Genomic DNA, 15,789 nt, shown 5'->3' on the forward strand with positions numbered 1-15,789 from the left:
TGAGGAATGTTGTGTGGGACTATACCCCTCAACAACACACAGCTGTCACTTCTGGATGATGAGAGGCATACCAGAAAATTATCATGCATGAACTTGGAATGACTGCAAGAACTTGGAAAATGTTAACAGCCCGGTCTGGGCCATTCAGGACCCTGGATGCAATAATGTCACCCCATGTTACCAGGACTGGCTGCAGTCAAGTATGCAGAACAGCAGTGCTAACTACTGAAATTACTTACAAATAAATTAACATGATTTATGCCTTATTTTTTCAAAGGATTTTATTCAAAGAGATCAAGTACTATTTCTCTGTGTATTTTTCCTGGAATACAATTAGAGTTGAGTTGTTATGGTACTGTTGCCATTTTTTAGAAACTTTAACTTCCATGGGGAATGCAAGTGGGTAGTAATCACAGAGTTTAACAAAAGCAGCTAATTGCCAAGAACTGAAATTCCTTCATGGAAGTGCATTTTTACCATCTGTTAAAGCCAGACTTCCACTAGGAGGTCAGTTTATTCCAGACATAGGATCCACCACTACTCTGACTTACACAAGAGAAAGTAGCAACAAGCAATGTAGCAGTTGTGAGAGGCTGCAAATACTCCACTCTTTTGCCACCATGTTCTACTTAAGGATGATTAAATGAAATCAATTGCTCAACTGTTTGAATCTCCTTTATCATTGCCCTCATCACACACCCCCACATGCAACATCAAGCAGTTTAAGGATCCATGCCAAGCCATAACCATCTTCTATGTATGTTGTTGCTCTGCTCACAGGTCTCTGCATCTTCTTTTCTGCACAGGGAGTTCTGCTGGGATTTTACCACAGTCTTTCATTTGACTCTTTTTTTTTTCATTTTGCCAGAAAGGAGCAAGTGAAGAAAGAATGCTCACTCTTTCATGAAGTTTTCACTTTCAGAAATGAAGCTGGGTACTGCAGTTTGGCAGGAACACTTTTTCCTCATAATGTTTCCAGTTCACTGTGTATTTGCCAGAATCAGAAATCCACACATTTTGCCACAGTGAACAGCTGGATTTAATGCATAACTGAAAAAATACATATTTCATGGAAGTGTATGAAGGGCTCTAGAAAGCATTCCTTACTGTAGCCTTGTAAACTGACTTTTAGGCTATAATCTACTTCTTTTATTCCTTTTAATACTAAAAGCATCAAATTATGTGTGCTGTGAGGACAGGAAACTGTTGGAGCTGCTGGACAAAGAGCTAAAGCCTGGGTAAGGACCTGCCCATGTTGTACAACTGTGACTTGGGGAGATCTACAAGTGCAAAACAGATTGAAGATTTAGTGTCTCTCCAAAATTTATTATTCTCTAAGCTTTCAGAGCATAATGTTTTATGGTCACAGATGACACAGACCTTTCCAAATTCAAACAATAACTGTAACAGTTGTTTACTGAGAATTAGAAGGATGGCAATATATAAGACAGCATTCTGAGTCCAAAATTATTATTTATGATAACTACCAGAACTCTCCTATCCTGGGAGGAAATTCCTACTCCATGTAACTGATATGGGAAGAAAAATAAGTGACAGATAAGCCACGCAAGAAAGAATTAGTGTGTTCCACTGCCTTAGCCCACATGCCATTTTTCTTCTGCAAAAAATCTTCTATTTCAGATGGTACGCTTCCACTTGCTTTCAAATTGAAATCTTCTTTTACTTGATATCTTGAAGCCCCAGTGTCCAAACCGAGATCTCCTCCTTTTCCACAAGGCTGGTTTCCTACTAGCTCTGAGAGACTTGTCACTGACTTTCCCAGTAAAAGAAAACAATCTTTAATGGTTTCTTTCTATGCCAATCTGTTTTAAACGCAGGAAAAAACACTCTCCAGCCATTTGAAAATGTACATAGCTAAGAAAGAGGTAACACTCAGTACAGGAGTTTTCTTTCAAAGACTTCTACCCCAATGCTAAGTAAATATTCATCAGGTAGGACAGTCACGGTGGAAATGCTGTAAAATTTCCAGCTTTCTAGAGAGGTTCTATAGCACACACATCTGGAGGAGAGACATTTCTGTGCCAGCAGTCTCACAGCAGCTGGCCTTTTCTCACTAACGTGTGTGAAGTGCAAATTGACAGTGTCCACTTTATATTGATGAGAGACAGCTCTGGATGCCCCAAAAGCTCTGAAAGACTGTGTATTCAGTACATATGTCAAATGCTTGGAAAGTAACTATTGTTTTCCCTGGTACTGAGCAGAGGATGGTGGACTTGGATGTCCAAGTTCCCGGGGCTCAGCTAGGTATTAGCTTGTGACAGGCAAGCCACTGCGGATTTCCTCCAGCGAGCACTAGAGGCTCAGCAAAACAATGAAAGTAAAAAGGAAAAGGTTTAAATTTCCAGATCTCGCGGCTGTGAGTTAGTTCGCTGTTCTCCGCTGCCTCACGGCGCACGCCGCCTGGCAGAGGCTCCGGCTGGGGAGGGCTAGGCGGGGCAGCAGCACTCACCTTGAGGTCGCGATGGACTACGCCCATCTGATGGCAGTGGAGCACAGCCTCCAGGATCTGCTGAATGCAATGACTGCATGCAAACACCAGGGGCGCGTGTTAGTTAAAGCGTGCACCGGCCGCCCGCACGCCCGCAGCCAGGCGTCGGGGCGGCGACGAGGGGCCAGCAGCGCGGGGCCGTGCGGGCCGGGCCGGGGGCGCCGCTCTCCCCCACCGTTCCGTTCCACTCCGCTCGGCTCCGCGCGTACCGCCCCGCGCCGCCCGCCGCTCAGAGCACGACGGCCTCAGGCTCCGCCGCGGCGGCACAGGGCCGACCTCCGAGACGTGCCTCCCTTGGCTCGCTCTGCTTTCTTTGGACTTTTTAAATTTCAGGTTTCCTGTTCAAAAGCAATGTTTTCGCAAAAGTGTGTGGATTTGGCCAATTCGGTGAGATCACAGCAAAGATTGGACCTCGTCTGTACATTTTCCTGTTCATTTACTAAGGCCTTACAAATAGCAGCCGCTGAGATAGAAACCGTTGGAGGCCAGGTGTTTTAGGTAAATCATTAACTTATCTCTGTCCAATTTTGCCAGCAATTAGCATCACTTGCCTGAGGGTTCGTCATACTCTAAAGCAGCAGTGTGCGACCGGCTGTTCTGCTACTGCAACCCCGGGCTCAGCGCAGTGTCGTGTCAGTCTGCAAGCTGACATACATCACAGCCAACGTTCACCTCCATGGGCGTGCACAGCGATACACGGACAGCCTCAATAAAGTACCAGACACGTTTGACAGCATAGGACAAATCCAGAGCCGTGGGAAGAGACAGGTTTTTGGCAACCATTCCCCCTTGTGCCATGATGTATATTAGGCCTGTAGACTTGCAAACTGGAAAGAGGCATCATGCATTATTTGTCGGTCTGGCTGTTTGGAGTGAGTAGGATAGGCAAGGGAACATCGCAGCCAACCCACCCCCTGCCCCTGCCCAGCAGAAAGAAACAAAACTCTTATCCATTTGATGGGCACCAGATACTGACCTTCAGGTCTCTGTGAACTATGCCATTTAGATGACAATGATTAACACTTTCTAGAATCTGCTGTATACAATGACTGCAAAGATACAAGGGCAGAATGGAAGGGAGAACATTTTAAAGGCACATAATCACATTAAATACAAAATAAAACTAAACTTAAAAAATTATAAGGAACGAAAACAGTTTTACATCTCCTGACAAATCTTGATTGTACACTGAACTGGAGCAAAACAATGCTAAAAACTGAGATATTTCTAGCTCTAAAACATTAAAAAAAAAAAAAAAAAAAAGAAGAAGAAAAGAAAGCAAAAAAACCCCAAACCAAACCAACCAGACAAACAAGAAAACAACAGCAAAAAACAAAAAACAACAACCGCAAGAACAAAGTCAAAAGGACCAAACCAAAAAAGACACTTGACATGGAACATAAAACACCTGTTAGAATTACAGAATCATTAGATTGTATTTTCATTCAGCAGTATGGAAACTTTCTCCAGCTTCCAAAAACTGCTACTAGAAAAACAAACTAGAGACAATAAATTATTTGGTGATATCTCTTATATTTGTTGAACATTTTCACAATGAAGTTAACGTTACACAAGTGCTGAAGCAAGAATACGTTCAAAAAATGAAATGAAAAACAAAATGAAACAAAAAGTCAAAATTAAGGGAAAGCAAGGCATTTCTCATTGTGAATCTAATGGTTTCTTAAAAACTATTATCAGAATAAATAGCTAAGTCATTCTAAAAGGTGGCGTGCATTTTCATTTTAAATTTTTTTTAATTGTCAAGCAATAGTTTAGTAAAGAGTCGCTCATGAAATGGAAATCCACATTAAAAATGGAGACAGGCATTTTGTTTTGGCTATTTAAACAAAAGAGCACCTATTTTTTCATGTCCAGGTTTGCAAGTTTTGGCCAGCGTACAATGCCAAAAAGCACAACTAATATATTCATCTTTTACAGCACTGCAACTTTTTAAGATGTTTTTCAGCACTACAAGAGCTCATAAATTTTGGTTTTTTTAAGACATCCTCGTGGCAAAAGTCAGTGACTGTAAGAAATAAACTGTAGTAATGGGCCAGAGATTTGATTTGGTTCATCCAAAATGTTTTGGCCATGGAATTCAGAAGGAATGGTCATAAATCAGTAACTGGAGCCCAAACCTGAAAACCATTTCTTATGCAAATAGCTCACAACTTGCTGAACTAGATTGCTCATATGAGTAAAGACTACTTGCATGAGTAAGGGCTTGCAGGAGCAGACCAATATTAAAATCCTAGGATATGTATCTAAAAAGTCCATGAACTATTTCTAAGGCATACACACACTCACAGACATACAGGCACATATGCACTATATATATAAATATATATATATACACACAAGTATATATATATATAAATATATAAAAATGAAGATACAAAATTAATAGAAATTTCATTCATTTGATCAAGTTTTACTAAATATATAAATGCATATATACATAAGCACAGCCCTTCCAATATGCAATAACTCTAGAACAGAAAAAAATCACTGCAGTTTTCACTTTCAAATCACAATTATCTTAAAACACACAATGGCACCATATAATGGTCTTTGGCATCAATATTATAAACTTTGCCTGAATCACAGCAGGCAAAAATCACCAAAATTTTCTTTAAACATAGCTCTTCTTCTTCCACCCAAGTAAACTACTAATCCTTCTACTCTATGTTCTGCCATGTTTTGTTCTACATTTAAATGTTTACAATACTGATGTTTCTTACCATTTCCCCAGAAATTAGTCAGAGTATTAAACAGGGGAAGCTTCCTAATATTTTGCCTAACTTCTTGTTTGTTCCTTATTATTATTATTATTATTATTATTATTATTGACACTTAATGTTTTTCAGTTATCTACTAATTCCAATTATAAAGAAATCTAACTGTGCCTATTTAACTGTGCAAAATGTCTATCAGTGGTGGTGTGTGGCTATGAAAGCAGAAAACTATGATGATTCTTCAAATTTAGTCTGAATTAGATTTTCTGTGTAAAATTTAGTTGTAGGACATTTCTTCCTTTAAAAAAAAGCAACTGACCACAAAGTTTGAAATTCATTATTGCATAGAAATATTTAAGATTCATTATTGTATGAGGACAACTAGATTCTGAGATGGAAAAATAGCCTGATGTTTTATGCCAGCACGCAAATTATGATAATCTGCCATTTATTCAAGTTTTTCAACAAGCACTTGCAGCAAATTACTAGAGATTTCAAATCTGAGCTCAGACAATGAGATACACAGTATAATTGCTTATTGATGAAACACAACAAAAAAAAAGTTTAAATATGAAAAGCAAATTAGGACTTCTGGACCTAGAAAAAAACGATATTTAATGTAGTATTCTTTTAAGACCAACATATATTCAAATTTTAATTAGCAAATATAAGAGCCATCAGATTGCTGAAATATTATGTCCAGTTTGCAGAAGGGAAAACTGGATAATGTTTTTAATCCAAATCACTAGTTTCCAAAGATTTATCAAACTGAGATTTAATTTGAGCTTTTGCAGGCCAGCAGACATCAAATCTTGTGTGATCATCACCACACAGTCTTGAGCTCAAGACCCCAAACTGCCTCTTCCCAGGTGTAAGAGAACTCTAGGAGAAATCCAAGAGTCTCACAGACTCTGCTAGTCTAACTGATGCCAAACACCATGAGATATTTAAGTACCTATACTTGTACTGGTACATTAAAGACAACATCAGAAAAACACATTACTTACCTGGCATCTGCTTCACTGTAATACTCTCTTGCAACTATATCTTCAAACAATTCGCCTCCAGTGACTCTGTTAGAAAAAGTAAGACAGGAAAGGGGATTTCAGAAAAGAAGACATATCTTAAACATAGCTTGATAGAGAGAAGTCAGAATGGAATAACTGAAATATTTGTATAGAAATGAAAGAGATTTTGACCTGCAAAGTGAAGGGACTAAATTGGTAGGTTGGACAAATTACATGATTACATCAGCAGCAGCGGAAGAGCAATCATAACTGGAAAATAAAAGCAAAGAGCAGCAATTATTTGGAATATATCAGTTAAGTGTATCAAAAGCAAGCAGTAAAACTATGTGAATATACGGGAACTGTCCAGAAGACAAGATTGTGGCTTAAGTTCAGAACAGCCCAGGATAAGCTGAGAACTGCAACGTAAATTAGACATAAGAAAGGATACAATAATACTAAAAAGGGAAGTATAGATTGAAACAGAACAGAGGTTTTACTCATGTGCCAGATCAGTTTGGCTTTTGTACTTTGGTTAGAAAAAGAATTTCTGAGCTGGAGGGAAAGTGTCAAAAGTAGTAGTGTACTATATAGTGTAATAATCAGTTAATTGGCATTTCTTTTCATAAAATATTTTCAGTTGTCTTTTGTCAAGAATGCTTTAGTGAAATTGCCACTTAAAGTAAGTTAGTTAGAGGCATTAGTAGTGCAAAAGAAGTATATGAAATAGAGAATTAGTAACGGAGGGAACTGTGCGTGCTTATGTATTCAGGATTTCACTGTATAACCAATAGCTTAATACTAGGACGTGGCTAAGAAGAAAAAAAACACGTGTTGTTACAAATGAAAGATGACAGCCCAGAATAAGTCACTAGCAGGATGCTGCTTAGAATGCATTTAAAGTAGGGTAACAGCTATCCCTACAAACAACAGTAAAACCTTTCCTCATATATCATACACAGTTCTGCCATGTTCAGAAATGGGAATTAAAACAGCAATATGAGTGGAAAATTGCTAATAGGCTATCCATTCACTTACTCATCCTGCCAAAGGAAAGTCAGCTAAGCTTGGCAAAAAAATATTTTAAAAGACTAAAAATGAATAATAAAAACAAAAAGCATAAACCATTCTCTCTATAAAAGCTAGTTATAAGAAGCAGTATTGGTACAACACTAAGTAAGCACATTGTATCTGAATAAATACAAGCTTGAAATCAGGAGAGGTTTAGTAGCAATTGGTGAACTGGCATAATGAAAATGGTTTAGTTAAAGTAGAAGAGACAGCTGCTCTGTTTTTAAGATGAAGATTTATGAGCTTTTAAATAAAATCATACATTTGTCTGCCTGTGTTAACTGGACTCAGAAACAGGAAGACCTTTCCAGTACTATACTCTTATTCCAGGGGTCATCCTCTTCTCTCAGGTAACTAGTGATAGGACAAGAGGTATTGGTTTTAAGTTGCACCAGGGGAGGTTCAGGCTGGATATTAAGAAAAAGTTCTTCTCTGAAAGAGTGGCCAAGTATTGGAACAGGCCGTCCAGACAAGTGGTAGAGTCACCATCCCCAGAGGCATTCAAGAAAAGGGACGTGGTTTAGTGGGCAAAGTGGTGATGGGTTGATGGTTGGGCTAGATGATCGTAGTCTTTTCCAACCTTAATGATTCTATGATTTTTCTTTTATAGAATGCACTGGAATGCTTTCACAGATAAATGCAAATCTTCGTATACTTAAGGTGTTATGCTGAACTGTTGAAAACCGATGCAAACCTTGCAAATGCACAAAATGGAGTACCCTCGTGCATAGCCTAAACAAAGCACCTCTGAGCAGAGTGCATGAGTCAATCTGATTCATGCTTTCCAAAACTTTGATCCTACTGATAGGCCAACATCAGTAGTTCCTACGTGGATGATCAGTGTTTGTATTTCATGCCCATTTATGAATGTAGTGAACTTTCATATAGCAGCACATTGTTACCTCAGAGTGAAGGTCCAAAGTTAAAAGCTAGAGTAGGCTATAAGATATTTAAAGATTAAAATGCTTAAAAATCTAAACAACAATGAATGTCTTTATTGAATACAATTAAGTCTAATATAATTAGGAAATTAAAAGTAAGTAAATTTGGAATCTTCAGAAACAAAGCATTCATTTGCAACTTGATATACTAACAATTCCTCTTAGATCTGCTACTTAGATGATGACAAAAGGCACTCACTCAACCAGTAACACAATCTCTTTCTTTGAGAAAGCCAGTTAAAAACTTGTTTTTGTGTTTCCATTTACATTTGAGTTACATCATCCTTTTTTTGAGTTCACAACTTATTGACTTCGGAAGATAATCACTTCCAGGTAACTATGCTATTTTGTGCAAAAGTCTGCAATAAAATCTGGAAGAGATAAAACAGAAGGTTCTCTTATTCAAACTCTCTTTCCTTTGCCTTCTACCTTCCCAAAATGCTTTGGTTGCTCTAACACAAAATGCTTAATTGATGCATATTTTGACAGTCTTTGATATCTCTGTTCTGTATATATGTTTCTCTACCACAGTTCTGGTAAACAATAATAATTCTCACTTTGTGATGAATGCAAAAACAAAGGATTCTTTGATGTTATTCTTCCCTAAAACAGTCATTTTTGATCCAAGCCAAAAAAGAAAAGCAAAAGCTTTTGTCATCAAAGCAAGTTTCAGTTGGATAGAACACCAAACTGATGCTTCTTGAGAGCGCTAAACACTCTTATTTGCTGACACAAAACATTTGCTTGGCATTCATAACCATTATTAAAAGATGAAAAAAATGAAAGCAAGAACAGAGGAGGGGAATTCAACTGACAAGAAAACAAGTAGTCATGCTATCACTGCTGTCATACATTAAGAGTAATTCTCAGAAGATAGCTAAGTGGCTGTAACAAAGGTAGGTAGTACAGGGGACTAAGAGACACCAGAACATACGTGTGTCTTCTGAGACTCTGGCTCAGAGAAATTCTTCACAGCAGTGTTAGTAATCTTTTCTAATTGAACGTGAGCAAGCCATTTGCCCTTCTAGAAGTCAAGAAGTCTAGAAGTCAACTGTACCATACTAAAAACTGTGTCTTCCTTTGCACTGGGCTCATGAGACCCACAAATCCTCCCTTTTGTCATTCGCAGTATACAGCTGATACTGATGTTCTGAATTGAGTGTAAGGGAAGGCAACGAAGGTGGTTAGAGTTGGAGCATGAACTGTACAATGAGTGACTAAGAGAACTATTAAAATGAGAAACCTCAGAAGAGATCTCATTGCTGTCTACAACTCTGTAATGGACGGGTATGCCGAGACAGCAGGAAAGGCAACAGATACAGTGGAACAAGAGAAGTACTAAATAGATAAAAGGAATTTTTTCTCCTATTTATTTTTTTTGTGATGCACATATTGCTCAAAGAGGTTGCCAAATTTCCGTGTTTGAAGATGTTCCAACCACAACAAATCCCTGAGAAACCTGATTCAGTTGGACTTGGTTCAAGAAAGGTGGTTAGACCAGATAACTTCTAGGGATTCTTATCAACCTATGTTTTTCACTGATTGTGTAAATAAGAACGCAACCAACATTACCAACAGCCTTCTCTTTATACTGCATAACAGTTTAATACCAAAGCAGTTTCAAAGCATTTTACTACTTACTAGACATCTTTTTGCAAAGTAGTTTTTTTTGCCCTGCATTTACAATTACAAAACACGATGACTAGTGAAAGACCTGTGTTAACCAGCATAAACTACACAAATACAAGAGGTCCTCCATGATGAGGTTTTTGTAGCCTAGCAAAGGCCATGACCTGAAATGAAAGTGTGATGTGCTTTTTGGAGAATTCATGGCTCAGTGATAGTGCTCTGTTACCAGTAAGAGCATTGAATTGCCTTACATGGAGAGGTGTGCTGAAATGAGAACTCTTGGAGGTGTTGCTTATCAACAGAAATACTTAGGCTGATCTCTAAAATTAAATTACAAAAGGATATCAAAATAGGATTTATTTATAGTTTGACTACTACTTCTGTAAAGTACTTTCTTTTCTAGACTAAAATAATTAAAAACTGATATATTGTGCCATTCAGGAAAAAAATGCCTGATACATAGATTTTAGTCTACAATACATAAATTAGAAGCAAGCTATCGGTAAAGCTAGATTTTCAAGTATTTCCAGACAGACTGTATACAATATAAATGAGGATTGTAAAGAAAAAAGAAGTAAAAAAATAAACATACAAAAAAAAAAAAAAAAAAAAAAAAAAAAACCAGCTAATTTTGATCCTACACTAGAAAGCTACACGAGCAGCAGCCAACTTATTTTCTCCCCCCAAAATGAAAATACAGTGTAAATGATGAGGTGGTAGCTCACATCAAGATAATCATGATACAGGTTTCAGTATACTCTAGGGTACAACTAAAAGCCAATGACTCTCAAATTCTTCTTGTTCTTGTGTAATTTTAAAGCATACTAAAAAGGTAACAAATAAAACATATGGATTTGTTTAAACAATAGTAGTGCAAGCACCATGCAGAAACAAGAAGGCTGTCTGCACCAGGAATATCTTTTGGAAGAGCCACTGAGAGGCATGCACTGCATATACAAAGGATGTTATTTCTATTTAATCTCCAAAGATGTGTAAGAGGCAGTTTTTAACTGCTCTATTCCAAAACCTTTTGGACTTGTCTTTCTACAATAACTGAAAAACGTTACCACATTTAGAATATTGAATACCACATTTTCCCTTTTGGAAACATTCACAGCAATGCATAAAAGAATATTTACTTCATATACCATAATCAGTTGGTAAGGAAAACTTCTAAATATGAAAAAATGAAAAAGTCTTCATGATTGTATAGGCTCTTTCTCATTTCTTAAGCTGCATAATAAAGGTGGGGGGAAACAGTCCTATAAAAATGACAGCATGCATCTTTAGTTTTTTTTTGTTTATCTGTGACACAAAGTTTCAGGCACTTACTCTAGGCAGATTGTTCTGCAACTAGCCACTTTTTCTTCCTTCTACACATTGCAGTCCCTCCACTTGGAATTCAACAGCAATGCCAGGATTCTAAATGTGCCAATTGTTATATCTCAGCAAGTGCATTAAAATGAGAGACACTGAGAAAACAGAATTTCATTGACTTGCACAAAAGAGTCTTCAAGTGCTACAGCTGTTTCCATTGAGATACTGTATCTGACAGAATTGGTTGGATTTGAACTCATGTAACATTATTAATACTGAAAACATTATTAATACTGAAAACAATCTTCTGTATGCTTAGCTACTGAAATGGGTTGATTAAGAGACACAAATCCTAACTACAGTTGTCCTAACCATTAGAGGAAGAGGAGTAAGAAATGTGATAAAGTCCATTACTAATTTTATTATGCACACCTTATTATCAGAAATCACTTTACCTATTTGTAGAAAATTAACTGGTGCAAGTACTTTGCTTGGGAGAAGTATCACAGAAGGCTGCCCTGGTTAACTTACTTTTTTTCTTTTTTAATTTTCTTTAATATGGAAGAATAATGTTAATAGATCAGTAAAATGACTGTTCCTTGGTCATGACACCAAGGAGACACTTTTCTAATTTGCCCAGTAAAGTACAAAATAACACCCATACTCCAAAATTAAATGACCATTTACATATTTCAATTGTATATTCAGAGTGAGTCAGCAACCAAAAGAATTATATATGGCACATCAATACTTCAGGAGAGCTAATTCTCTCATAAGCAGCGCTTCTTACAGGAACATCCCAATGCTGCCAATAAAAGAAGCATTCCTTCTAGCAGAAAGCATTTCATTAAATGTTAATTGTCCAGATTCCACAAGGATTTTAAAAGACTTTCACCTTCCCATTTTGCAATTAGAACTCTTCAGCCAAATGCAAGCCTATAACAAGGTACATTAATCACTTTTTTTCTCTCCATATGAAAGCAGAATAATCACAAAGGTACACAAGCAAAGCAGCAGGCTTCTCCTTCAGACATCTCTATGACATTTATTTACAAGAATCATTAGAAATTCAAAATAGAATGTGACAGTGATCTTTTTTTCTATTTGCAGAAAAAGATCTCTTCCTCTGCACTTTATGTGGGATGCAGGTTAAGGGAGATTTCTCAGGAAACTGTAGCAGCAAATCCCACACAGTCTGAAAGAAATCATCAAGATAAAAACATGATAGCACGTGTGGGTGGAGTGACAGTGTTATACTACAATTGAGCTTCAGCAGGAAAAATAAATAAATAAAAGTATGAACTTGGTCTTCATATTAAGAAGTCAATATAGCAGCTCCTTTATGCTCATTTAAACAAGCCACTCAACTATATTTTTATAACTGTAGTAAAAAGAAGTAGTTTCAATAATCAATAGTATTGTTAAGTAACAAAGCAGCAATTTCTTAGTTTGAATGTAAAATGAACTATGAAAAACCATCTTTGGCAATGAGGCAAAGTTCAAGAATGGAAGAGGCAGTTTTTCCAAAGATACTACCAGTAAGTACAGTTACCACCTTTACCATTTAGACGTTTTGCCTTTGCAAAAATAATTCACTTTGATTAAAAAAAATCCAAACGTAAAAAGCTGTACATATATGTTAAAGCCATCCTTGTTGGAAGAGGCTGAAAAAACAAACGTGTGGACTGCTCTAGATGAACAGCAGATGTATGAGTCTATCTCTGTTTGTCCTGGACGGAACTGACACTGAAGTAAAGGAAGTTTCAGCCCAGTGCAGAATATTTGATACACAATCTTTTTTTTTGTTTGTTTGTTTTTGGCAATAATGTACTTAGCCGATATCAGATACATAAGTTAATGTAAAAGTACTCTAAGGGCAATTACAGTAGGCCACATTAAGATTACACTAATACAGTACAAAACTAAGATGCCACCAGTTTACAAAAGGGAGACTGCTCCCAGAACTAGAAATTCTACGTATATTTCTTGAAAATGTTCAGAATTAAGAATATTTTACCAATCCTACAAATAAATAAATAAATAATCATTTGTAGCCCTTACTTTAAAAGAAAAAAAGAAGTATGTGTCAAAAAACAAGAATGCACATTATGCCCTAGAGCTGCTTCTACACCAACAGTTGGAATGCTTACCTGCAATATATGCAAATCAGATATAAGTTCCTGTTGTGCTCACTTTAGATCAGAGTACCAAACCCTGAAGGCCTTCACTGCAGACAGACCATGTACTTAATGTTTTTGTATTGCTAGTCTAAAAGTTTTGAAGGTCTTGAAGAAGTCCTCTCCTAGTGGGTGACACATTGGCCCATGAGCCAGCAGTGTGCCCGGGTAGCCAAGAAGGCCAATGGTATCCTGAGGTGCATGCATTAAAAGGAGTATGGCCAGCAGGTCAAGGGAAGTGATCCTCCCCCTCTACTCTGCCCTGGTCAGGCCTCACCTGGAGTACTGTATCCAGTTCTGGGCTCCCCAGTACACAAAAGACAGGGATCTCCTGGAAAGAGTCCAGCGGAGGGCCATGAAGATGATAAAGTGCCTGGAGCATCTCTCTTATGAGGAAAGGCTGAGCGACCTGGGTCTGTTCAGCCTTGAGAAAAGAAGAGTAAGATGTGATCTTATTAATATCTTATGAATATCTTAAGTGTGGGAGTCAAAGAGAAACTGCCAACGTCTTTTCAGTGGTCTGTGGGGACAGGACAAGGGGAAATGGCCATAGACATGAGCATAGGAAGTTCTGGAGCACTGGAACAGGCTGCCCACAGAGGTTGTGGATTCTCCTTCTTTCTCCTTCTCTGGAGACATTCAAGACCTTCCTGGACGCCTGCTTCTGTAGCCTGCTATAGGGGGCCTGCTTTGCATGGGGGTTGGACTCGATGATCTATGGAGGTCCCTTCCAGCCCCTACAATTCTGTGATACTGTCAAATATTCCTTTAAAAAAAATTGTCATAAAATAAAACAAATGTAACATGAACATAAAAGCTACTGACTGAGGAGGATCTTGGTTCTAACTTACCTAACATGAATATAAATTTGTTTGTATGCCCTGAAATGAGCTATTTCATATTTCAAACACAATAATGTATTCTTATTTCAAACAGGAAAAAACATGTTGGGCCTAAGAAAGCTCTTAGTAGGAGAAAGAGGAGGAAGAATTTGTCACACCTGTAAGCTGCCCTGGAAAAATATGCAATTGAAAAGAAAAAAATTTACTTAAATATGTCAGTTGTGCAAGAAAATCCCCAACTATTTGTGTTTGTGTTTGCCCATATGCAGAACCAAAAGCAGTAGCTTTTCACATGAACAGAAAAGAATATTAGTGTGTCTGCTTCTAAGTTTAGAGTCTGCTACATGTAGGTTTATATTGTCAAACACTCCTTTTACTAAACAGGATTACCTGGAAGAAACAAGCTACTCTCCCCTCCTATACTCCACAACATCCCAACAGCTCATAGGATTCAAATTTGTGGAGTAAGATGAGAAATAAAATGAAAATTCTTTCTGTATGCTGGGTACACTTCATTCTGAACAGAGTCAAAATGAAACTAGTTTTCCATTTCAGTAAAACATAAATCAGTAATAAACTACTGATATAGTCTTTTTTCTCATTAGGGAAATTAGGCTCACCTTTCAATGCAGCAATGAGTATTTTCTACTACTCCACTTGCTTATGTTTATCACCAGCTTGCTGTGAATTATTTTTTCAGAATTGTGCATTGGTTCAGCTTTGTCAGTTATCATGCAAATTTTAATTACATATCTAAATTTAATATTAAAATACAATTCAACAGCATCTATACTTATTTGAAAGCTTTAACATGGAATTCTTACAGTGACACTTAGAAATCAGCTTTTACACATGCAAATGTTACCATCCTTCTAGCTGTTTATATTTATTTGTTCAATTTGTTGTACCAAACCTGCACATTTATCTTGTGAGTTTGTATTTACATCTAAGAATTTTGAACACCACATCCCCAGTATGGTAAACACATGTAAAAGACATACTTACAAGTCAAAGACTAAGTAATGGAATCCCTCTTCTGATATGCTGTCATGAAGCCGCACTATTGAAGGGGAAAAAAGATAAAAACCAGTCATCTTTTCCATGTCTTTCATGTCTGACTTCGATTTTTGGGAACTGCTGATATTCTACATCTATGTATATGTTCTCATCTGTTTATTTTGTGGTGCATTTTTCGCTCATTTGTTTTTATTTAAATTCTTTACCCTAAGAATAATCTTTCTCACAAGATGAGTTAAGCAATGATGTTGTAAGACTGTATATGCAGCTACTTTTAAAAGTGCTCTGCTCTTGTCATGCTACCACAGAATGCTGCAGTCATTTCCAATCAATTCCTACATATATAGATACATAAGACACAAACCACACACAGCGTACTTTACTTTTGCCCTTCATGCTGAATGATGGCTAAACAAATACTAAAAAGCACAGTCAGACTTCATCTAAATCTATTGCAGTGATATTTTTCTACTCTTCTTCCTAAGCAGAACCTCCAATCAGTCTTTCAAATAGCATATGCAGGAGTACCCAGTCACTGGACTTT

The 15,789-nt window shown here is 37.3% G+C and overlaps 1 protein-coding gene across 5 annotated transcripts in view; it reads right to left on the reverse strand.

Moving 5' to 3' along the window:
- CAMK2D (calcium/calmodulin dependent protein kinase II delta) overlaps positions 1-15,789 on the reverse strand; it is a 162,514-nt gene that overhangs the window by 52,883 nt on the left and 93,842 nt on the right. For 2 of the 5 annotated variants that reach the window (XM_042811644.1, XM_042811642.1), the window contains exons 4-6: positions 15,234-15,288; positions 6,252-6,317; positions 3,486-3,558 (exon numbers count right to left, since the gene is read on the reverse strand). In XM_042811644.1, coding sequence (XP_042667578.1) covers positions 3,486-3,558; positions 6,252-6,317; positions 15,234-15,288 — 194 coding nt within the window. Of the gene's footprint in view, positions 1-2,470; positions 2,544-3,485; positions 3,559-6,251; positions 6,318-15,233; positions 15,289-15,789 lie in introns of those variants that run through there. The other 3 variants (XM_042811647.1, XM_042811646.1, XM_042811645.1) reach the window with 2 other exon arrangements.

The sequence above is a fragment of the Centrocercus urophasianus genome, unplaced genomic scaffold (genome assembly GCF_019232065.1).
Source record: "Centrocercus urophasianus isolate 14NV4802_14NV808 unplaced genomic scaffold, USGS_Curo_1.0 seq_13, whole genome shotgun sequence".
Classification (NCBI taxonomy): domain Eukaryota; kingdom Metazoa; phylum Chordata; class Aves; order Galliformes; family Phasianidae; genus Centrocercus; species Centrocercus urophasianus.